Source organism: Labrus bergylta, chromosome 19, assembly GCF_963930695.1.
Source record: "Labrus bergylta chromosome 19, fLabBer1.1, whole genome shotgun sequence".
Taxonomy (NCBI): Eukaryota; Metazoa; Chordata; class Actinopteri; order Labriformes; family Labridae; genus Labrus; species Labrus bergylta.
The window spans coordinates 8,633,423-8,659,069 of record NC_089213.1 but is presented as its reverse complement, the minus strand read 5'-3'; the positions used below and the strand labels follow the sequence as shown (position 1 = coordinate 8,659,069).

The 25,647-nt window shown below is 44.3% G+C and overlaps 1 protein-coding gene across 1 annotated transcript in view; it reads right to left on the bottom strand.

The window, feature by feature from the left end:
- Nucleotides 1–1,199: 1,199 nt before the first annotated feature.
- Nucleotides 1,200–25,647, bottom strand: part of foxo6b (forkhead box O6 b) — a 47,210-nt gene continuing 22,762 nt past the window's right edge. Inside the window, exon 2 of the mRNA XM_020638002.3 lies at nt 1,200–5,390. Within this exon, the coding sequence (XP_020493658.2) occupies nt 3,675–5,390 (1,716 nt within the window). The 3' untranslated portion in view covers nt 1,200–3,674. The remainder of the gene's footprint in view (nt 5,391–25,647) is intronic.

The following is a 25,647-nucleotide window of genomic DNA, read 5'->3' as shown; positions in this document are numbered from 1 at the left end:
GCACCAGACCCAAACTGCTCAGGGGCAACCCCCCCTCGTGCAGCCCCCTCACTCCGACATGTCTCCATTAATACATGTCGGTTGGTCCTGTTTGTGCACGTGTGTATTTCTAGCTCATGTGTGAGAAAGCATGTCTCTCAATAAAAGGGTATAAAGCATAAAAATGTCATTCAAAACAAATCTAATGTAAAAGAGCATTTTCAGGAGAGTCGTTGGCCTCTTGGTTAGCCCCATGTACAGAGGCTGTAGTCCTCGAATCCAACCTGTGGCTCCTCTGTGTCATTCCCCACTTTCTCTCTCTCTCCCTGATTTCTGACTCTATCCTCTGCCCTGGCTCTCTAATAGAGAAATCGATTATCTTTTTTATGTCCTTTAAATACTGGGCTCTACAGTACCTTTATAAACTGATAAACTGGTCTGATTTTTTTCTTATTTCATGCAGTAACACAGTCCTTTGACTGTGTTAACAGTTCTTACTGCGTATTTATACATATGTATCAAGGTGTATATTATTTTTCATAGTCTCTATTTTCAAAACAAAGTTTACGGTTTATGTTTTTTATGGTTTATGGTATTTATTTAGCATCAAAACCAGCAAAAACACTTTATGCACACACTCAAAATGGCACCCAGAAAGCTAATCTAATCTTATAATAATGTTGAGAGGAAGAATCTGATGACACACTAAAGGTAGAAGGAAAAAATGTGTATGCAGCTTTTGCTTTAAATATATATATCTAAGCCTGGTGACTTCATTCAATCAGCTAGTGTACAAAGTCAAATATGTTTTGCTCTAATTGTAAGCTATATTTAATTTGTGGAGTACTTCAATATCTCTCACTATGTTTTTCAATATAGAAGATCCAACCTATCTATATACGGGGAGCGGCAGCAGCTTAGTCTGTCGGGACTTGGGTTGGGAACAGGAGGGTCGCTGGCTCAAGCCCTGGTGTGGATCAAAGTGTGGATGGAAGTTGGTCTGGTTGCTGGAGAGGTGCCACATCACTTCCCGAGTACTGCTTAAGTGCCCTTGAGCACCTTACTGTTGATATTTATCTCTACTGTGTATATGAAACGCATGTAACATGAGGAAGTGAGGAAGTCCTCCTCACGCAAACTGGATACAGATAAGCACCTAACAGCAGTGCACATGTCACTGTGTGTATATAGCAAACAAAAGAGACTCACAAATAAACATCTATGTTCTTATTTGTTTTTATTTTACGGTCACCAGATGAGCAGATACATCATTTTAGAAAAGAAATTGATATTTGCAAAAAATTATAATACAATTTTTTTCAATATAGATTATGTACAGAATGAAATGTAGTCAAACTGAAATAGCGTTCTGCCTCTTTGCCTTTAAGAAGAAAAAGCAGTGAAGGGTCTGAAAGGTCCTCCATAGACCCCTCTCCCTAACCAATAAATATAAACTGTATATATTATGTATGCTGCACTCATCCAGGCATGGACAATACCAGGGCACGTTAGCGCTCAACAATATTCCCTTAATCAGTTCTTGTACATTACTGTGCTACACACACACGCCCACACACTCGCACACCCACGAGAAGCTTGACACACAAGTGCACACAGGCCAGAGAACAAATTACAGTTGGGTTACAACAATGGGCCATCTTAACTCATGAAAAGGAAAGAAGAAAGCAAAAGAAAAGTGTATGGAAATACCCGTCATTGTCCTTGATCAGGAGGGAGAAGTGGCTTTCTGGTCAAAGCTCGTCGGAGCTGGCTGAGTAGCACTTGACATTTGGCCCGATTCAAACAGCCAATTCTACAGAAAGCTACCGGGCTGGAAAATCTCTCCTAGTCCCAAAGATCCTGCCTACTCATTTAGCTGCCTCCCTCCCATTCAGTCCCTCTATGTATCTATCTACCTTTGTTCTCTCTTGTTCCTATTTTCTCTATCTTTAGTGGGACAGGTGCCAGGACAAGGGTTAGTGAATGCCCCCTGCGCCTTTTTTTTCCCCCTCTGGGAATGTAGAAAATAAAACTCACACCATAGCTCCTATCCAAGCTGTATTGTAACAGGACAGACAACTGCACAATCACAGAACAAGCACAAGAAAAGACAACAGCAAAGTAAAGCTATGGCCAGGACAGGGTAGAGAATGCTTGTAAAGGGGCTGCTTGAAGGACTAAAAGGACACTATAAGCACTCTGCTTGCCAGCCGCTTTACCTTGTCGCTAGGCATCACCTCTCAAAAATCGCCCTGCTTGTTCTTGGTGAGGGGAAGAATTATGACTTTGTGCCGATGAGCGAATACACACACTTGCATAAATCATCCATCTTGTTTGGCGGTTAATTACTCTTGTTTACCCTCCGAGTAACCTCGGGATGGGGCAGCGCGATAGGGGGGAGCCTGGGAAGAGGAGATAGCACCTAATAGTAATCTGCTGACGCTGTTCATCAGTGTGCAATTCGCAAGAGTAAAAGCATATAGTGGGCTTGAACCTGGGTGTTAGTGAATTAGACAAGGTTGCCTGGGGTCTGAGGAGAGCAGCTCCATCAACATCCTGGCCTGACCACAGCTGCTCACTAAGCCGTTCTGGGGTCAGCCGGTGAAGGAGCCACGCTGAGGCAGCCCAGCACAGGCCAATCAGGGACCTCCTCAGGATGTGCAGCAGGCTCTGATCGTTGCTTATTTCATTACGGGGAAAGCTACATAAATCCACAAAATGGAGAGGAAGAGGCACAGAGGGAATATTTGCATTTCTCCTCTCCTATCATCTCCCCTCAATACCCCCTCCCAACACTACCCCCTTTCAATCCCTCCCCCATTTAGTGCAGAGTGACTTTAATCATCACTTTCGCCAAAACACATTAAGCCGGTGTGTCCGGAGTTGAGGAGGGAGAGGGGGTTGAAAAAACACAGAGTAGCGCATTAGATTTGCAATAGTGATGCATCACTCTGGCATTACTTTGGAGATTAAAGAAGGGATGTTGCATTTCAATGGAGTGGTGCTGATGGTTGCCTGATGGATGACTGTCCTCTTGCTCTAAACTGAACAGGAAAAAACACTGTCCACCAGGGAGAGAAGTCAGTCTGACCCTGGTCTCCCCATCTATTTCTTCCCTCCATCCCTTCAGGTCTTATTCTTACGTCTTCTTAACAGCTCCATTTTTTTTCATCCATAAACCTCAAAGCCTCTTTCTGTATTTTAACCCCCAATCTGTGAGCACCTCTTCATTGAAAGGTATTTATGCAGCTGTTTGATCATGTTCTTAAGTCAAAACAACACCTCCTTTGTAGGAGAAGATAATACTGTGAAGTGGATTGCATACATTAAACTTAAGCCAGCACACAACATGACTTTTCCTAGTCTTTTTCTTACTGCATCTGTATGGAAAGGATAGATGTAAAGTGCTTGACAGTTGAGAACAGGCAGGACGAGATCGGGAGGGGCCATAGAAACACAAAACAAAACTAAAAACTGAAGGGCATGAACGGGGGAACGGGGGAGGGAACTGTAGGACTTGGGGATATGGGGAAGAAGGGAGTCCCCAGGAAACAAAATGACAATTTGTATTTTGTTCTACAGTCTCAGAGGAACAGAATCACAGTCAGTCAGTCCAAGGGTACAGCCCACCAGCAGCCTGGCCTGGTGGTTGAGCTTTTTTGATTATGTGTCTATTCAAACCCTTGGGCTTGGGTTCACCCTGGCACCCAACTCTGGTTGCTGTGTGCTGAAGGAGGGCAAGTAAATGCCCCCAAGCTCATGCCCACCCCCATGCCCAAGCCTTGGGATAGAGAGCCATCAAAGTTGAATTCCATGCTCTCTGTGTCCATGAAGTCACTGAGAAGGATGGAGTCTACATCACAGTCCAGGCTATTAGGGACACTATCCATGTCCAGATTGGCAGCCATTCTACTGTGTGTGTTGTGCTGTTGCCCCTGGTAACCAGCGCTCCCTGGCTGGTGTGTGTTCTGGTAGTAGCCATGCCAGGACTCAGTCATACCCTGATGGTGAGCTCCAGGGTAAGGTTGGTGACGTGGGTGAGGGGCTGATGCCAGGCGGCAGGGGTCCTGGGGAACGTCCATGACCCCAGCAGGGTTGGGCGGCAGGGATGGAGATGTTGGGAGATGTGGACGGGGTCCATAGTGGTTAGAGGTCTTGAGGCTGTAGGGCTGCAAGATGTCATTGCTGACCCGTGGTGAGAGGGCCTGGGGGTGAGGCCCACTGTGCATAGGGTTATGAGGGTTGTGGCTGTGCATGTGATTCTGGGTGGGGCGAGGGTTGTGATCATGACTGGCATTTACTTTGTTACTATGGCCGTGCTCGTGACTTGGGCCATAGTCATGGGCTGGGTGGGACTTGTGGCTGTGGCTATAGTCAAGGCTGGGTTGGTGTTTGTGACCCTGATTGTGATTCTGATGGTGGCTGTTCTGGTCATGGACTGAACCATGGCCGTTATGTAGACTTGGATTGTGAGCATGCTCTTGGCTGTGATTGTGGTTATGATTGTGGCTGCGATTCTGATTGTGGCTGTGCTGGCTATGAACGCCATTGGATCCCTGTGTCATTACTGTATGTGTTTCTCGTCCCTGGCCCAGCAATGTGTCCTTGTTGCAGTATGATGGACCTCCAGTGAGCAGACTCTGCAGGGCATTGTTCTCTGAGTAGCCCCTCATAGGGCGCTGGAAGCTAACTGGCTTGTTCTCCTGGATGGTCTCCATGGGAGTGTGGTGCCGCAGCATGCCCATGGAAGGTTGTGTGTACATTGGCCCACAGTAGGAACCCTCCGCCTTGGGCGCAGGCACGTAGGGATAACCGTTGCATTTGATTTGCGGTGGCTGGGGATAGCCGCTTTCGTCAAGACTGATTGCCCCAGTCAGGTCAGTTAGCTGGGGCAGCTCCACATTGGGGCAGTGCCCTCCAGTGCCCAGAGCTGGGGATCTGGTGCTGCCGGGGCTGGGGTACAGCCGAGGGGAGGCCGAACAGGACAGTCCTCCCTCTTCTGGTTCATCAGCTTCTGCCTCAGCCAGGATCGGTGAGAGGCAGCCACTCATTGTTGAGGCAGAGGAGGAAGTACGCGAATGGAGGTCCGTCCAAGTGTCATACTCCTCACCCCCCAAACTAACACCTCCTTTCCCTGCTGGACTGCCATGCTCTGGGGATCCTTGCATTGTGGGTCCAGCGCCATGACCTTGTCCCCGACCAAGGCCTATGGCCCCTGCTCTCTTACGACTAATGCGACCCTTGGTCTTCAGGTAGCGTGTGCCGTTGTCTATAGAGGCCGCACGTCGTCTGGGTCCCTTCCCCATCTTCCCTCCTTCCGGGTTCAACATCCACCAGGAACTCTTCCCTGTCCCTTCATTTTGCACCCGGATGAAGCGACTGTGCAGGGACAAATTGTGTCTGATCGAATTCTGTAAGAAGAGAAAGATGGGAAGGAGATGGTGGGAGAGGGGGAGGAAAGGGCAGAGAAGAGAGAGAGAGAGAAGAGATAAACATTAACACCCCAGGGAACATTTAGGGTTAAATAATCATTTCTTGAGAGAACACAAAGTCATTTCAAATTGTGGCCAAACTATCAAGGCTGAACGGTGAGCGAGAAAAAAGATGGATAAACTAAAGGAGGGAGATGGAGGGGGGGAGCAAAGAGGGCAGGGAGAGTGAAGGACCAATCGATACCTCCCCTGACCAGCCTCTCTTCTCCACACGCGCTCACTGAGTCATAATATGGACATGGGTGCAGCCTCCACATCAAACCATCACCAAGGTTACAGAAATGAATCACGCGAGGCAACCCAATCACAGACAGACCATATCGATTGCAGGGCCTCCAAATATGAGAGCCTGTGATCCAGCCAAAGAAAGGGAGTAGGGAAAGGGAAGGGAAGGAGGGGGAGGCTTTATTTGGCGAGAGGAGATCTGGAATAGCACCAAAATGAAAAATAAACTGTCCCGGAAAAAGATAGAGTGGAAGTTAACGAGGGAAGGGGAGGAGGAGAGATGGCATGCTCATTTAACCTCTTTTAAAATCATAGCACAATTAACATGACTGTAGGCAAAAATGCTGGATATCTTTATGATGAAGTCTTCCTGCGAGAAGCTTTGAAGAGGGACGGATGTGGAGGTTGTGGGTTGGGGGGGGATAGGATAAGCCTCTCCAGACCCCTGTTTAAGTGTCTGAGTGACGGCTGTATAGTTAATCCAGGGCTCCGCAGGAGCATTTGAAGACGGTGCCAACCTGGAGTGAGTTGATGAGATCTAAGCCTGCCTAAAGGAGAGCTTAGCAGGGATACACATCATCTCAGCTGGCCAAGTTAGTCTAAGTACAGCATGTTCATCCAAATCTTTCCTGCTTGTGTCATTATTCACACTCTCCAGCTTTCCTCCCTTTGCTTTTCCGCCTTCTCCTTCTTTCCCACTCTTTTGCCTATCGCTCTTTTCTGATCATGTGGGAGGAACAAATCCACACTCAACCCCGGCCCTCCTCCCCATGTGCGCAATCACACACTTTTCTTTTTCCTCTCTGGAGATATCTATCTATTTCTGCCTTGTTTATTACCTGCACATAGCTCACAATCTCTGTCTCCTGATATCTGGCGCCGGTCTCTATCTTCATTCACTCCCCGCCTCCTGTCCAATTTTCCTGCTCTCAGCCCCATTCATCTCCTTCTTTGTGTCCCAGCGTCTCTTGATCACGACATTGCTCATTCTCTCTCCCTCTCCCTCTCCCCACATCCATCCTCTCATCACCTTACACAACTTCCAACCCCCTCCTCTCTCTTTCACTCATTCATTCACACTGAAAGGAGAGCAAATATCGGAAACAAACAGCAGGAGATGTAAATCTGTGCTCAACGGGGGACCAGCTTACATTTCACTCTTCAGTGCAATCCATAAAGTCAGCATATGTATCCCCCCATCCCTCCAACCCCCTTTATACTCTTGCAGAATACAGACCCACATGCCTGTGAACTGGACAGCCAGCTAAGAGAGGTGACACCTTTTTGTTGTTGCAGAGTATTATGAAAAGTATAGCATCTGGAACAGCAGGTAATATGTTTCTCAAAAAATGTTTACAGGGGCAATTCAGCTTTAAGTGGATTTCAAATCAGTCTTGTATCCTACCTACTACTATTCACATTCACATAGGAAAGCTCCCCCTCAAACATACACACACACACACACACACACACACCAGCACACCCATCCTCTCAGTGTGACTCCTAACAGGTAATTTTGTCCCATCCTCCACTCAAATCACACTGCTTTGACTACACTCTCTTCACAAACATGGAAATTGGATAGAGGAGATGTATTTATGTTTTTTTTTATGCTGTTCAGAGGGGTCCGCTCCAAAACACCAGGTCGTCAAAATTACACAAGCTCAACATGCAGCGACAAAATGGGCCGACTGCACTTCTCAGCCGCGGCGTGCTACGGAGCGCAGACTTTATCAAAGCCAAATTGAACGACGACGCCTTGTGAAAGAGGCCGCCAGTGGAGGCGACCCGCATCAGGTGATCTGAGAGCGGCACGCTGACAGGTTCCTCCGCAACATGACGGCTCTGGCTGGGTGTAGTCATGGCAACAGAGTAAACCAAAAGAGGGAGAAATGAAGAGAGGGGAGGTGATGGTGGGGGGACGGGGGGGGGGAGAGAGGAGGGGAGTCGGCTGATGCTGTTTGATGCTGCAGGCAACTCCAAACAGCCTTTTATCTGAGTCTGTCAGATTCCTGCTTCCAATCCACCAGGGAGGCTCAATCACCAGTAGTCCCAGCGTCTCACTACCTGTACCAAGCTGTGATTAGCAGTAGTGTGTGTAGGTGTGTAGGTGTGTGTGTAGGTGTGTGAGTAGGGGGAGACAGAGCTTTTTAAAAAAACTACCAGTGCAACAATTATACCACAACAGTTGACTGTTGTTTCTTCATCTGGTAGATAGATCGTACCCTAATGTGGCAGCGCTCAGCATTATTGCCCGCATACATTAAAAGTAAATTGACATTACAATAACATTATTTCACCATAATTGTGAAATAATATGGAAGTGAAAATCTGGTTCTGACACTAATCACCACCTAAAGTTTCCTAACATATCAATCAGTGTAGTTTTATAACTCGACCAGGTCTAATGATGAAATTAGGTTATGGTAATGATATGTTTGAATAAAAGAGTTTGCAAAACACAGAAGCCCATTTAAAGACAGATGCCACTTCAAAAACTACACCGAGACAAAACTAACGCTAATCCAAATATCTACTATAAACCGTATACCCTGACTATATTTAGAGTTAGAATGGCATTGTATGCCATTGCAACCATTTTTTAAAAGTTTTTTAAAAGGAGTTTTAATTTCCTGTTCATGCGCACATGAGTTTTAGTGAAACACCTCACCAAAATATGCCTGAGTCCTGGAAGTTTAAAAAAAAAATGAAAATAAGTGAATTCGACTCAAATCAACCCAAACTTTGGCTCACACGAAATAGGTTTATGATCATACCTAGGAATTATGGTGGTGGTTGGAAGGGTCAACCAGTCATTAGACTGAATCTGCACACTTCCTTTGGACACTCCATTTTAGTTTCATAGCTATGACCATGATCATTCCCTGACCAAAACCAACTGTTTTTTATTTTAACCAGGACAACCAAGATCCTCTAACCTTAAAAATTACTCTGATTTAAACCACAGTCAGTCCCTGGATTTAGTGAGCCTTAAACTCAGGTTTTGCAAGTGCGACATTCTCAAAAAATGTATTTTGTCCTTTTTCTAAAGAATTGGTATTGCAATTGTGGTTAGAGACGCATCAATGAAAACAAAACACATCCAAATCAGACAGTGTTCCAAAAGGAAACAGCCAACGTCAAGTTAGCGGTACAGCTTATCAATTATTTGGCTTCATGTCAAAGAGGACGAAGCCTTTTTGTAGAAATAAGTGCCTGTAAACGTGACTTCTATCTGTCGGTCAGTAGGGGCCACTCCACTGGTTGTAAAGATAAGTCTGACTATTCAGTCTACCAGAAAGTGACCATACTTTCCAATGGATTTATTTCCTCAGCAAACATTCTACTGGGAAGTTTATGGTCTCAATCATTTCTTTGAAGTCTGCATCAAAACATGATGTTCATTTGTAATAATTGTGGTCTCATTTTGAGTCAAATAGACGATAAAGCAGGGTTTGCCTCAAGGCGTTACTGTCTTTGACTTGTAAGTCTCTACAATGGTGACCGGTCAACATGGAGAGAGGTGTAGCAATGTTTTATTTACCCCTGGTCACTAGCTCTGAAAATAAAGAATGTGATGTCCAAAAATGACAAACTCAAAACTTCAAAATGGTAGCCCCCCCAAATCAATTACCAACATCACAGTAGAGCTGTCCACATCTCATATAAAGTCAGTAGGATGATGACATGTTGGGTCCAAGTTTGTCAGTGAAACTTAAATTAATCCAAAATTCTTGTCAAATAAAAAATCCTTCCCTCCACTTTTAACACCGCCCTACCATCCCAATGATTGCTGGTTATCACAAAGGACCACACAATAGCAAGATGACAAAACAAGGGCAGCTTCTAATTATAGTTTCAATATCTAATAGTCATCAACATGACTCTGGTGCAGGATTGAACCATCACATCCAGAGAAAGCAGAGAGCCCCAAGGTTACCACTGAAATCAAAAGCTTTTTTTAAAGGAGATGCGACTGATAAGCAAACTGTGAGCCACAGAGAAGGAGCTGATAAGTGAAATCCTCCAGCAAAGTCTTTTGTCGGAAGAATCCTGCAGATCCTCAGCTCTGTGCGGCACATAGATGCCCCACTCGCCCCACTGTAACTTGTCAGAAAGACTGATTCTGAAGCGGAGAGGCCTGTTCCCTCTGCTCTCCGCCTTTTGCTTTTCTACTGATGCAGGAGGAGGCGGACTGTTGCAGAGAAAACGGTGACTGATTCTGTCCTCGAGTCCACCCTGCTCCCCTATGAACACACTGCACTGTATCCAGCTCTACTATTGTACATTATGCACAAATAGTGACTGAGTTTGACCCTGGCACTCAGCTGCTTTCACTGAGTCAGGGGATAGTCAGTCCAGTGGTTAGCTAATGGCCTGTGGACACACAGATCTGTCTAAACACAGAACGCTTTACTCTTTCCCCTTTTTCAATATGCCAGACCAGGCAACAATTTATGACTGGGTGTGGGAATACATCACACGGCTACAGTTTGCCTTATAATTACAGCAGAACATTTAAATGGAACCATGCACTGGCTCGTTCAATGTTCCACAAAAAGGAGTGCGCCATTATTGTTTCTTTTGTCATATGTTTATGATCCATCTTTAGTGTAAAATTTGACTAACTGCTTCATTAACCCATCAAGATAACGAGGCTAATAAAGTCCCCCCCATTGGGTGGTTGATTTTGGTTTCAAACAAAAAAGTCAGCACTGAGTTATTGTTGGAACCAACACCATTATGTCTCTTTGAACTTTCCCTTTGCACTAACCTAACTAACTCAACAGTTTTGCATTTACCACGTTTGAGAAAACACACCTTAAAATATACCATACCTTAAAATGGAACCGGCTAACTTTGGCATCTGATTCCAAAGGGAGCCATTTGTATGTGAAATTGCAACACATTTGTTGAATACCTTTTCTTATAAAACAAAGCCTCTTAACGTTTAGGATCAAAGTCCATTCTTTAGCTTGGAAATACTGGACTTTAAAACGCCAAATCAGGCTGTGCTCACAAGCTTTTGCCAGAGCTTTTAATTGATACAACAGCCGTCGTTGTCTTGATTGCCCAAGTTCACTTTATGGGGAAGTTCAGAGGCTATCATTATTTATAAATTAGGTTGACTTTTGATAATATTTGTGAAGACCACTATGTTTGATGGCTGATTAAAAAGCAAGTAAGCTTGAGATTGCTGAGTTGGTTTCAATGTCAAAGGTCTTTGCTCTTGTACAAATTATGGATTATTAGCTCTCTTGTGTCTTGTGGGTGTCAAACTCAGCACTCAAAGAAGACAAAAACAAAGAGGTAGTGGATGCCACGATATCCTGTGCTTTAATTGGTAGTCAAACTCAAAATTTAACCTAATACTGTCTTTTATAAGACCCTGATGACCTTATTAGGGGCATTTTTAGACCTTATAAACTCCCTTAAGAGCCATAAAAGGCAGTGTACATCTGTCTTCACGGGCTGATTGGTGCTCTATGAGATGAGTGAATGAAAATCTGTGTGGTGTTACGTCACCCCACAAGATGAACTCACTTCTGTTTTAGCATGTTTACACTGGCTGCCTGAATGTTTCAGAGCAGATCTTAAGATTGAAGTAATCACTTTGAAGGCTTTTTGTTGCCTTTCTATCTGCTTCATTTCTGACCGCTTACATACTTTGACATCCCATGGGCAGAAGTCTTGGCTTTTCTTTAAATTTTAATTAGATAACAGTTTTTTCCTTTTTTTTTATGTTGAGTTTTGTTCTTTTTTCGTTGCTTTTTATTTCTATTAAAATGTTTTTCTGGTCCTGCTTTTGCCTCCAATATACTGGTATCTGTTTTCTTCTGCCTTGGTGAAGCACTTTGTAATGTCCAGCTCTGTCCAAGCACTCTTTAAATAAATGTTATTGTTACTACTGTAATCCTGGAATTTCCAAACTGACCATACATGCTATTGACCAAAACAAAACAAAAAAAACAGAAAAATATTTGCAGCCCGAGTAAATCCAGTACAGAAGAAATAAATCCTTTGTTTGGATGTAAAAACCCTGTGAGGCTGAGACAGGTTGATGTAGCTCTGTGGCTATGGATTGCATTACAATATTAGTTGCTGTTATTTTGCCTGCTTTCCTTTTTTGTGTACCTGCATTTACAGTATTTTTAAACGGCCATAAACCGTGTTCTCTTCAGCAGGATGCTGTGTGTCCCACATCCTCCATTTCAAAACAGCAATAACAGAGCAATGGCTAATTTTCTTGATTATTATTATTTTCAAACCCCTTGTCCCTGTTTTATTCCAGGTTAGGTAGCTAATTACATCTATTGCAAATTATCCAGTTTACGTTGCATAGCAACCAGAATGATGTAACCCTTTGCACCCTTTTTTCCTCTCGTTGTCTCTCTGGCAATTCCCTGAACGAGGCTTTGTGTGAGCAGAGAAAAGCCTTAGATATTAACACTTTATCATATCAATACATACATCTGTGTACTGGACCTTATAGGGCCTACATTGCCTCACTTCTTATAGCTGGTTTAATGTGGAAATCAAATTGTATTCACATTTCATTATTTATATGTCGAGGCTTCGTTGTACACATGTAAACAAACAGCATCATGTACGTTTCACAACTTGACACATGTTCACCGCAATGTGAACGCGCACACAGCCTCAAGCACCCCCCACCCGCCCCAAACTGGCAATCATACTTAATCCCTCTCCAGCCTGAGTAATCCCCGACAATCCAAGGCTAATCCTGGTTAATTCTGGGCACTCCTCAGCTGGGTTTCACCCTGAAACCACAGAGACAGGGTGGGGATTGGTCGGATCATGGCGATTGAGGCTCGGCGCGGCGTTGATGGACATAATTGGTCGGGCAGTTATTGGTAGCCTAGAAAAAAACAAGCACAGGTTTTCACTGGTCTTTAAAAAAAACGCACCGATTGACCCGCCCCACGTCACAGCACAGCTCTCGTTGTTGTCGCCGCTCCGGGTACAAAACATGTTTTCCCTTTATCGTCCTGTGTGCGAGTACGTAAACATTAACACAAGACCCTGTCACTTCATCTGCTTGCTGTGGCAACTGCTTCTAGACCTTCTTCTTTCTTTATAGCTTTTTTAAATATATCTCACAAAAAGAAAAACAGCAGAACATAAATTCGGAGCTATTCCTGAGGCGTTCGGGGCTTCTGAGAAGTCATTAGCCGCTATTCAATCAGCTCTACCTAGCGAAGCTGCGGGCTCAATTCTTCTTAGTGGCTATTGATCCTGATTCCAAAATGAAGCACTTAAGACGCCTTGATCAAGCTGCTCCTTAATCTAGCGTTAAGGAGATTGAGACCTTTTCACCCCGTGTCTCAGACAGAATTATTGCTCTGGCACGGAGGTACAGTGGCAGTCAGAGCACACTTCACTATCTCACACTCAGTTTGGGTTTTATAGCCTGCTTAAGCCCCTCTGGTGCAAAGCAGGCGGCAGAAACACTTTTACTCTCTGCCATTTTGAAAAAGCTGTCAATATACACAAAGCCAAGAGTGCTAATGAAGCAATATGTCACTGACAGGGGAGGCATGGGGATGCTTTGTTAAAAAACAAGAAGGCCTCTGGTGCTCGCAGGCTCAACTGTGTGCCTCTTCGATTGAGTTTGCACATGCAGGATATGTGTGTTCGAACCGTCGGTATACTCATGAGAGCGTGAAAGCAGAAGCAGAAAGAAAACTGATTTACCTTCTGCTGCAGCTCTGTCAGCGGTGAGAGGGGAACAGGTTGCAGAGGAGTTCTGCTCCTGGACATTTTTATAGGATGCTTTTACCTCTCTTCCCTCACAGGAGGGAAAGTCTCTTGAAGGGGGTTCTTTGGAGGATTCGGTAGAACATCATGTAGTGGATTTTACACAGCTTACTGCTTCATATTTTAAGGAGCCCACCTCTAATTTATGACGCATTCAAGAGGAGTTTTAAATTCAGCGCGGCTCTCCATTAGACGTGGTCCTGCACAATCCAGCCGAGTGTTGTTCGGGGATTGTTGTTCGCCGCCTTGTTGAGAAGTACTGGGACTAGGCAAAGCCGTTCTCTCCCCTTGCTCAACCATTATTTATTAATCCATTTCACACAGCCAGGAGTCATTATGCATGGTCCTGTCAATGGGTATCTCTCTATGCTGCGCATTTATTTGATAATAAGCAGGAGTGGGGGAGAAGATAAAAGCGCTGACTGCGTTCATTGTGGAGCGTTTTCTGCAGGCGGGGAGACTTAAACGAGAGCAGCCAGGCTCTGTGTGGGAATGGGTCTCGTCTGCTAAGCCTGTCTGGAGGCAATCGATGGAAATTAGTCAACGCTAAAGATTCACTTCCTGTGACTGATGTCACGGGCAGTGCTTGTCTCTTTGAAGGGGAATAAAGGAGTGGGAGGCTGAGGGATTAATGGGGTTGGAGAAGGTGTGAGGATGCAGGGTTTTGGGTGGGGGCTAAGCTGGGAAAAAAGATGCTATTCTTATGGTGGATTGCAGGAATGGAATAGGTCAGAGCATCCAGAGGAATGCAGAGGAGCCAAGAACAAGAGACAATAAGATAGTTGTGTAAAAGCAACAGCAGAGACTGATCAGATATAATGAAGATGTGCAGTCACACTTACACTGTAGGTTGTTCTTGGTGCATTCACACTCGCACAAAACTCCTGAAAACTTGTGAACGCAAATAGCCCAATTTGTTACTCTGACTTTAACCTGAATTTGTCCTGCCAGCCTTCTGGTAAAATTTGCAATGTGAAGTCAGGCTGAGCTGATGTGGGATCACAGCATGAAATATTCAAGAATAATCACTTGGAGTGATTTGGAGGGACGGGGAAGTTTGTATCTTTATGGTCGTGACTGGTGCGTCGGACGCTGTTGCTTTATCCGCAACTTCCAAGTTGTTCTTTTTACCTCCTGTGAGACATGGAATAGTCTCCCGCTGTGAGGCGCACGTGTGAATAAGTATCTCAGGAAGATTTCAGGGGCAGTGTGCCTGATGCATATGTGAAAAAACAGCTTCTCATTTACTGTTTTACACATAACACACACAACTCTTGTAATCATGAGCCAACTTGCAGCCTTTTGAAACTTGGATGATTGGATGACGGATGATTTAATACAGCAGGTTAACAAAAAAAAAAACTTTTTCTTCTAACTTTTGTAAGATTATTTTGATCTATGGATTGGTTGGTCTTATGGAAGTCAGCCAACAACAAGAATGTTCTTTCCTTTCTGCTAAAAGGATGAATGGTAGTGCTTATGTGGTAGCAGCAGTTTTAGTTTGTAGTAGCTGTGACAAAACGATCAGAGTTAGTGGCTCCAGCAGTTGTACTGAGGCATCCTCCTGAAAGGTGCACCAGTTAGCTTCTCCTCAAAGTACAGCCGAGGGACTAGAGCCAGCCCTCAGGCGACAGAAGGCCTTTCACTCCCCCTTACTCCCTGTGGAGCACCTCAAGCTCTGGGGGGGGGTTGAAGACAGAGAAACAAGGCAGACAGGGAGGGAAAAGACGGGTGGAGAGAGGAAGGGAGCGAGGCAGCGTCTGGGGCTAACCTGAGAAAGGTAGACGGGAAGAGAGCCTGAGGGGCCAGAGGCGGACAGCAAGCCCAATCCCCAGCAGAGAGGCCTCTAATTGGAGCTGCCGGCGTGCAGAGGCAGCCTGTCCCTCGGCGGATGGACATAAGGAGCCGAGTGAAGGCGGAGAGCCCGGGGGCGGGAGGAGAGGGCAGATAAAAATAGAGCCGGCAGATTAACGAGCATCTGAAAGCGGGGCAGGGGATCGGAAAATCCTCCTCTGCGTGCCAGAGATGCCCGGTCCTCAGGTCACAGCCAGCTCAGTAAAGAGTGATGGACCCGGAGTGCCCGCGAGAGGTGCTTCCTTCCTGTTGGCCTTCCTTAGATCACGAACACTGAGGTGGGAGGGAGACACCACTGTGCCCTGCTCGAAGACTTTTACCTTTAAATGAAGTTCTGTAATCGTCAACTTCATGGAGTTTCCTGCATTGGGCTTCATACAATGTCTGACAGTATTTAGCTTCACGCAACCCTTTAGCTACTTAAGTCATTCTGTGTGTGACAATTATGTAACTAAAAACCATAGAATTAAAGGGATATTTCGACCTTTTCATATGAATGGTTTTTCGCTGATCTTTATGGAGTCAGTGGAAATCCATGTAAAAAAAGAAAAATGCTGAATTATGATGGCGATCACATGTAAAGGAATAATACTTGGGCAGAGGACCCACCTGAAGCCAGCTGATTGACAGCTTGTCTAAAAACATACAGTATATAACGGAGCACTGGTGGCGCAGGTTAGTGAGTCCACCAGGCGGGCGGCCCGGGTTCGAATCCAAACCTGTGGCTCCTTTCCCGAACGTCATTCCCCACTCTTTCTCTCTCTCTCTCTCTCTCTCTCTCTCTCTCTCTCTCTCTCTCTCCCTGATTTCCGAATCTATCCACTGTCCTGTCTCTACAATAAAGACACAAAAAGCCCCAAAATATATCTTAAAACAAAACGTTTTAAAATATTCAAATTCTTTTAATACCAAGAGAACAATTGAGGCTTGTGAAAACATTTTTGTGTTTTGGAAATCAATCAATCTGTCTTTATCCTGTTTATAATTAATTTTTGTCTTATTTAGTCCCCTCTTTTAATCTATTATTTTAAGTATTTCTCGTCTTATTCCTCTGCAGATGTATTTTTCTTAATGGCACTCCTTTAACTCCATCTTGCACTCCAAAAGACTTTTCTTAACCGGGAACATTAATGTAATAACTGATTATGTTCTCCACATGACAGATGTGCTGCAGGCAGTTTTTGATGTGATGCTTAATTAGACAGGCTGCCAAACAAGCCTTAAACGCGGTGAAAATACAGAAATGAAAGCCCTTCAGTTACAGTAATGACAGTAAGTGTAGTTTGTCACCTCCACCTTTGACTCTCGCTCATTCAAGGAGTCCACCCCCACGGGTGTGATCGCTATCCCTCCCCTGGGCGCTTTCACACGCCAGGTGGAGCATCGTGACACCTATGGGAGCCAAAGGAGAAGCTGAGAAACAGGCCTGATCACACCTGCCATCAGGTCTCAGGAGAGCACCACCCACCTCAGCACTCAGCTGTCACATCCATCCACACACCGAGGCTGTGCGACACCTCTAACAAATGCACTGATCCACAGTCAGAAGCTGATACACTGGCAGCAAACACGGAGCTGAGACACTCTGAATGGCACATTAATAAAAAGAAACAAAGGCGAGATTGACTAGAAGAGTTGGAAAAGATACTCACAAACAGCAGACACTGCCACACAACTCTGCATGAGAATAACAACTATCTGTTGTGTTCAACTTTTGGCCCTTTCATCCAGAACTAAAAGAGTTTTCTCACACAACTCCGAAGCCTTGAAAGAAAAACAGACTCGAGAAGAAGAACTCTTACTAAAGTGTCTGCACCTCAATTACAGGTTAGCTTGATTTAATCCAAGGTAGGAGTGAGAACCCACTTAAACATGACCATGAGCATTCAACGCTTTGTGCTGAATATTCATCAAAGTGTAAAGAAAGGCAAGTATCGTTGAATATTCAGAACTGTGATACCTTTGCTCCCAAACTGATGCTTGATTTAAGTATCGAACTTTAAATCACCACTTCAGCAGGGAGCGTCGCTGGCCTGTTAGCCAGCGTTCAGTGTCAGGCTTACATTGTGTTCATGCTCGTAGATTTCTGTCTGGAAGGAGGTGGTTTTATATCCCTTTGTCCCGAACAACAGTGATAAAGCTTTCAATGCATGGTAACTGATTAAGTGTTGGTTGGTGCCATGTTTTCATAAAGACTGAAGATTCAAAAGATGTGTGAATGCAATAGAAACAGGGAAAAAGGCTGGGCCCCTGAAAGGATAAGTGAATGGCCCTCCACAGATGTCCTTAAATAATATAATTCCATGCCTATAGCCTCCTGGCTAACATTCGCCTCCTCTGCTTAGCTCCCATCACCATCAAAAAAAACGAATACAAACAAGTTACTTATGGGGTCAAATGTCAACTTTCCTTCTGGGATCCAGACTTTGAGCAGGTCCTTGCAGAGCTTTACCCCGCCCGACATTACTGGCCTAACAGTTAACCTCAGAGGACTCGCCACCAACTTTAATGGCCAAAATGTGTTCCCCTTTTTGTGTTAATAAGTAATGGTGAGTATTTAGGGTTTAAAAAAAAATGTAAGGATTGATTAAAATAATGATTAGCATGTTTTACCTAAGTGTAATGGGCACCAAATGCATTGGGGGCCCAGAAAGCTTTCCCTGTCCCCCCCCCCCCCCCCTTATGGACGGCCTTGAATAGAAATTATGGGTTATTCTGTCTTTACTGGCGCTGAAATAATGCGTTGTTTTAGTGACTTCTCCTTTAGAAATAGAGGAATTAAGTTAAGCGAAATAAGAAATTTCAACCCTTGAGACACGATGTTGTTTCCTTAGACCGGTTTAGGTTTTTCATTAATGATAACTACTCAGCAAGAGGATGGTTTTCTTTTTGCAACATACAGTTAGGTTTTCAGTGTTGTTCATGCATCACTTTGTTAGTTTGTAAATAATGTCATTGCACAACTTTACACGCTGTTATTGATATGAATAAAGCCGGTATAAGGGATGGCCACAGTAGGAGTTTGTTTTTGGAGGAATGTACAGAAGAGTATCGAGTTCACAGGAGAAAATGAAAATCTTCTGTTTTCAGGATATTTCTATGACAGTAAATAGGGTTAGAGCTAAGCTGAGTTATAATGCATGTGCTAGACTGGGTTTTGTCCCCCACAAAAGTATTTCTTACACTGGATACTAACAATCAAAAAAGTTGCATCTTTCAGTTGTATTTGAAAAAAAAATACGACACCCTTGCATCGCAAACAGTTAAACTCAGTAAAATGTCTTGAAGTGACCTCTGGTAGGAACATTTATCAACACAAAATGTACGCTCAGATCTGTCTGGATCTTGTTTCACTGCAGCTAGGGTGGTGTGTCTCCGTTCATCATGGATCATCATTAGCTTCATCTTTAATCGCTCCTCTGTAACCTGATACCTGCTTCAGGGCCCACACTCAAAATACCGGAGCCAGACCGGAATAGTAATCACTGCACATTTATGAAAAGAATACACGCAATAATACACGCCTGCAATGAATACTTCATAGTGTCTTTTGATTCAATTAGTCCTTTTCAGCCAGCTCTGCATACACTCTTCAAAAATGCATGAGACTTGAGATTGATTGTTGTTTTTTTTTTTTGTTGTAAAAAGATTTGGCAAAATTCACACCGTTACACTCCTGGAGAATTCAGATTTCTTTCAAGAGGAACACATCTCTCGTCAGATGTTGCTCTTTTGAAGTAAGCCAATTTTCAAAACTCAAATATTCTGCCTGATGTGTGTTGACTGTCGCTCTTACAGGAGGAGGCTTTCAGTGAAGCAGATGCAATCTCAGAAACTGACAGAACACAGGGGGGGGGGGGGGGGGGATAGACGTACATATTCACAAATCATACATTTAACACAACCTCTAATCCTGTATTATTAATTGACATCACCACAGAAGTCAAAACCCTGCACTGACTTTGTGCATATCAGCCTCGCAAAGACAAAGCCACACACACACACACACACACACACACACACACACACACACACACACACACACACACACACACACACACACACACACACACATCTCGTGCTTCACTAGCATGGCATGCTGGGCCGGCTCATTACTACAATGCCAAGCTACTAGTTGCTAAGGAGACCTTAGGGAGAGGGAGGGTTCCTGTTGCCATGGCAGCAAGCCTGCATCCTGCCAACTGTCTTCCCCCACGAGACATGACCATCGTAGACAGAGAGAGAGAGAAAAAGAGACGGGGAGGAAAAGTGAGGGCAGAGCGGAGAGAGAGGAGAGAAAAGGCTGGAGGGGGTTACGGTTAAGATGTTGAAAGAGGAGGACTTGTAAAGATGCCTGCGAGGTGTTCGAGAACCGCAGAGACTGTAGGAATAATGCGCGGGGAAAATTGATGGGGTGAGAGGAGGAAAAAGAGGGGGACCTTGAGAAAAAAAAAAAAAAGCCCTCTTTAAAAAGGCATGCAGCAGCTTTCCCATGGCTAACGTGTACGCTGCAATGCCGACCACAACTAGATCCAGGCGGTGACAAAGACACAAAAATGACTCTGAACCAAACCCCCTTCTTGCCTCCCCCTTTAATGTCATGCAATGTCCCCGACTGAACCGCCCGCCTCGCAGCTTTTACTACACCAGCAGAAGATCTGACAGAGCCTTTTGGACGAGCGCTCACAGAACGCCATCCGTCATGGAAAGAAATCTGCTTTGGTGAGAGCGAGCGGTAATGAACGACGGATGGGAGAAAGGGAGAGAGGGAGTGCATCTGGGAGGGATGAGCAGAGCGAGAGATTAAACTGATTGGGGAGCGCAGAAGAAGAAGAAGGGCGAGGAGGTCATTCGAGGCGAAGGAAGAGAGAAAAGAAGAAGTCCTCAGTCTCAAATTCAAATTAGCCTTATGGGTTTCCAAGGACACTGAATTGTTTCCACCCTCCACTTCTTTCACTGTGTCACCGTCTCACCCTCTCCCTCCCTCCCTCCCTCCCTCCCTCCCTCCTCCACATGTCTCTTTTCTTTCTCTGTTTCTAATTCTTCTATCTCCGACTGCATTGGCTCTTAAATCACTCTTTTCATTGCCTCGGACTGGTTCGTCACACTGAGGTGTACACATGTGCCAAGGGAGCTATTAAAGCAGAGATGCTATAAATAAAGGACCCCCCCCCCCCCCCCCCCCCTCCCACCTCGACCCCCTCTGTTACCTGACCTGAACCTGGCTAATTAAGACAGATTTTCAAATGTTAGTTATTAAGAAACGTCTCTCCCTGTTGTTTGTGTTGACATTAGCGATAAGAGTCTGCAACACCTCGGAGTTTAAAATGAGTTGCACCATTTTAAGATTCCAACATCCATGTACGCTGGGGCTTGGCAATTAAACGAGTGTCAATTTCAAGTATGGTTTTCGCCTCGCCACGATCATGAAAGACAAGATGGAGATCAAACAATGACCGCTGCCTTTGTTTTGTCCATGTGTGGATTTTTTTGTTTACAGTGTGCATCACTACGACCTCAAACACACATAGTGAGTTTATTTATACTGAAGTGCAAGTGTTCAGAATTTCGTTAAGAGTGTTTAAAGGAAGAATATGCGACTTTTTGATCCAGTAGATGTCGCCCTTGAGCACCAGCATGAAACCAAAACCAAAACGTCACAGAAACACTGCTGCTGTATGTGCTGCTTTGGTAAAAAAATGTCACGTTAATTATACTTGGAAACATCGTCGGTAAACATATTCACTTCCTCAGGTCGGATTCGCCCGGGTTTGGGGTCGGGAGAATCAGAGAGAATCACTCCCACGATTCCCCGGGAGCCTCGGCTTCATCTTTTGTTATTGTTCTGATTGAGAGTCCGCTGGCGGTGGATTTTACATACTGTGCGTTTAAAGGCCTAATTGTTATAAGACAAAAATCTATAAATCCGTGATCGTAGACGGTGTTAAAAACATTTCACATTATGTCAATACTACACAGGTAAGATAATTTCAAACTTGCGATTGGTCTTTTGGATGAACACCTCAGTGGACTTTAGTGCTCTTTTTGTAATAAAGGCACCAAAGGCAGCAAATCTGCTTCCATTTGAAAAGCATTAGTGAATGACACAGGGAAGTTAAGGGGACTCCTGTCCCTGTGGATGACATGTGAGTCTGGCTCCATAAACCAAGGAATCCCCATTAAAGCCCATATTAAAGTGCCCATTTTGCATCAGAAATAAACATCTTTACAATCCATTTTTTATTGGTAAAGACTGTATGGGGGTATTTTTTTTTTTTTCATAATGCATTCATTTTTTTATATTAAGTCTAAGAGCTATGCATAAGTAGGCTTAAAAAAAGGAGCATGACCGTTAACTAAATCTTGATACTGCCCCCTTAACTGTCCTCTTTGTTAGTGTTGTTTTCATTGTTTGCTATATGCTAACTAGATGGTGATCTAGACAAGCCAGATGGGCTTCTTTTAACAACCAAGATATTCATTTCACCCGCCTCTTTGCATGCTTCTCAGCTAGTTAGTGAGTTAGTTGGAGCGGCATTTTCAATATGGCAGCCAACGTCGTTAGGCTTCATAACGTCCCGTTAGAAACCGTGGGATGACGTCACTGAGACCACATACATGTTTTAAACTGTTTGTGGTTATATATTTTCTGTGTGAACTCTTTTCTCTTTATTCATTTTTCTTCATAGAAGAAGAAAGTAAGTGTTGAGACGGATTTTGGTGGCGTTCAGCTGCAGTTCATTCGGGTTCATGTCTCAAGTTTGAGGCCCTCTGCTGTTGTTCCCACATACTTTCCCTTCCAACAAATTTCCTTGCAGCGTGCAAACACGCTGTAACTGTCCCAACCAATTCAAAGTGCTCCTCTGCCTCGCTCTGGATTTGATCACTCTTCGTCTCTTCTTCCTCTCCCTCGGTCTGTTTCTCATTGTGAGGGAATGTGGCGTCTGTCTCATTGTCACAGACGCTGGGAAACAAGAAGCCTCATCAGCCTCTTCCTCATCTGATGCCCTGCTCTTCCCTCCCTTCACTCTGTCTTTCTCTCTCACACACACACACACACACACACACACACACAGACACACAGACACACACACACACACACACACACACACACACACACACACACAGTACAGACATGGCTTTATTGACTTATTCATGCATGGGTTTGTTTCGGGGGCAGAGCTCCTGTCTGCCAGTCTGACAGACACCCCATGAACCCTCGAGACTCCCCCTCCCCATCTTTCTTTTCACACACACACATTCACATTATCCCATCCTACCCCCGTCCCCTCCCCCCTTTTGCCCCCCTAACCGGAGCATGGCACAGGGAGTACTCATAGAACAATCGTGGGTTCACTCAGGTTTCTCTTCCATCGTTTCCCGCCTCCTCTGTCGTTTCCCTCCCCTCTTCACTTTCTACTTCTCTTTTCTCCTCTCCGATGGGGAGAAGGGGAAGGTATGCCCACATTTCCCAGAACAAAGACAGCCCAATTAAGTCAGTTTGAGTTAAGGTCTGTGTGGCAGAGAAGGATCGGAAAAGCGAGGAAGCGGCGGCGGCGGCAGAGGAGCGAACGGCGAAGAGAGGGGAAGAGAGAGACAGTCTAACGAAGAGGGAAAAGAGGGGGTAAAAAAGAAGTAGAAGACGAGAAAAAAAAAAAAGAGGAGCGCGAGTCACTTTGTAGCGGAAGCGGGTCGACTTCGTTTTTAGCTCCTCAATGGGAGACTATGAAATATTAATAACTGCTCCAGCCATATACTTCAGAGGCCTATGGTAAAACTTAAACTCTAATGAGACGCCGCTCATGAATTGCTAATGGGGATGCTGGAATGTGTGTTTGTGTGTGTGTGAGTGTGTGTGTGTGTGTGTGTGTGTTTGAGCGTCTGCACATGTGTGTATGCGTGTGTATGTGTGAGTGAAAAGGGGGGTCAAGCTGGAAGCTGAGGGGTGGAGTATAGCAGAGCGTTCAGTCTTTCAAAGAGTCGACAAGAAACTTCATTAGAGGCTTGAAGTTGTTCCCGCTGCACATCTAAGCAGCGGCGTCGCGTTTAGTTGAACCGAGAACTAACTTCACTGTCGTCCACGGTCCAACTGCGGCTAACAAAGTTTGAAAACGTCCTGTTAATTGAAACAAAATGGAAATGGGTTCTATTTTTTTATATTGTGGGATGTTTATGTGAGTGTCAATCTTTTAGTTACAGCTCCTTTCTTTATGTCTGAAGGGCAGAATGAGCTACAAGAACCTTCTGTTGGAATATTATTCCTGCTCTGACTCCCTGCATGTTGCCCTTCACCGCTGTGGATTTCATCATGCTGCTTACACATGCTTAATTGGGGGTTTCAATTGTGCATAAGTATGAATGTCAAAAAGAGATATCCATAAACTTGTATCACATGGAATGGAAAAATCTTAAAATTAAGCCATGACAACTTGCAACTGTTTTAAAAAAAAAGAAGTGATTCACGCCTTCTAAGTTCAGCTGCTATGTGTAACTGAGAGAGACTTAAACAGTTAAATAGTCCATCCATCCATCCATCCATCATCTCGAGTCAGAGTTGGGCACACGCCGTTAATCTGTTAATTACTGTTTATCTGTGTTGTTTTTAATTAATATTTAACGTGGACCGTTATTTGAAAAACAATCATTGAACATTTAGCTTCCTGTTAATTCGGTTTCTGTTATCGTTCCCACTCTACTGTTTCATGGTAAGTTGGATCAAAGACAACTTAAACATATAAAGAGTGGGGAGGGGGTCCATCCATCCATCCATCCATTATCCATAATGCTTTTCCCGTTCAGGGTCTCGGAGCGCTGGAGCCGATCCCAGCTGTCATTGGGCGAGAGGCGGGGTACACACTGTTTGCTAGACCGACTCACCATCAGTCAAAAAAATATATTAGTATTGGTAGCTACTTTTTTTTTAACATCACTCTAAAGATGGTAAGTCTTTGAACATTGTTTATGGATAACCCATCATGACAACATTTGGTTCCCAAGGTTGGGAAAACAAATTAATTTACGACAGCAAACTACTTTTTTTTCTGTGAAGTGCTCCAAACTTTATGGAAAACTGTAAATAAATGTACAAGCTACCTTGTATTAATGACATATAATAATTTATAACCCATGGCTTGATGGCCCATTATAATGTGAAAAAGTTATGAGCATTAATTAATGAGTTTGCCATTATTACTCGGCAGCAGGAGAGATTTTTCACAACCTGACATCCCTTAAATTGCTGTTAGGACCGGCTCAAAGCTTACCTATAAAGAATTCAAAACCCCTTCGTTATGTATCATAGACCCTTAAAGATGTATTCTATGAGACGAATGCTCTGCAGTGCTTTGTAACGTTCTCACATTAGCTTCCAGCTCAGATATTCCACACAGCAGTGAAGTACCTGACCACGTCTCCTGATCTAATCTGTGCCACAGCGAGCCGGCAGGCCTCGCCGAGCCTTGCGTAACCCCGGCTGAGTGTAATGGCAGGGCTGAGCCATCAGCTGGGGGATTGAGGGCTGTGTGCAGGCGGGGACCGAGGGGAGCCCAGGAGTGTCGCCCTGCATCACAGCGTTGCTTACTGACCTAATTTCTTACCTCCCTCAAAGTCCCCTGGCAGGCCGCTGATGCTGAGAGGCTGAGACGAGACTGAGCACAGCACGCTTTAGATACATCCCTGTTTTATTACATATTAAATATTAATACGTCTTCAGGTGATATATAATGGATTGATTCAAGAATTAATCAATACCGCTCGTGATGTCCATGGGAATAAATTACCCCTGCATTGATTTAAAAAAGCTATTTCGATCAGATTTCCATATGCATGACTGTTTATTGTTAGTAAGGGCCAATTAGTAATTAGGAGCAAGAGCAGCAGGAGAATACTTGGATAGAGCTGGAGCTCACTCTAATGAAAGAGAAGAGAGATTCTCTGTTTTTATTTTTATTGAGAAAGTAGGAAACATTCACAAGCTGCAATCTGGAGGTGTTGCTAAATATGAGTGAAGCAGCAGTGATTTATTTGTGAGAATTTTGTGTTTAATGCTTCATCTCAGATCGGCTAATATGTGCATAAAAACATCTTACATTAAGAGAAATGTCTCACCTAGCAGCATCTTTTAAACATATATATTAGTGTTGACAATGAAAACTAAATCTGAGTGTCTGAATTAAATATTTGAGGGAATCCAAAGTGATATTTTAAAGGGTGCAACTAGCTGTGTTTCTCCAATAAATTGTTACTCTGAATGCAGAAAGATGTGGTGTCAGTTCATGTTTGCAGCAAAGTTTAGAGAGGAAATCATTTATTAAAGTTT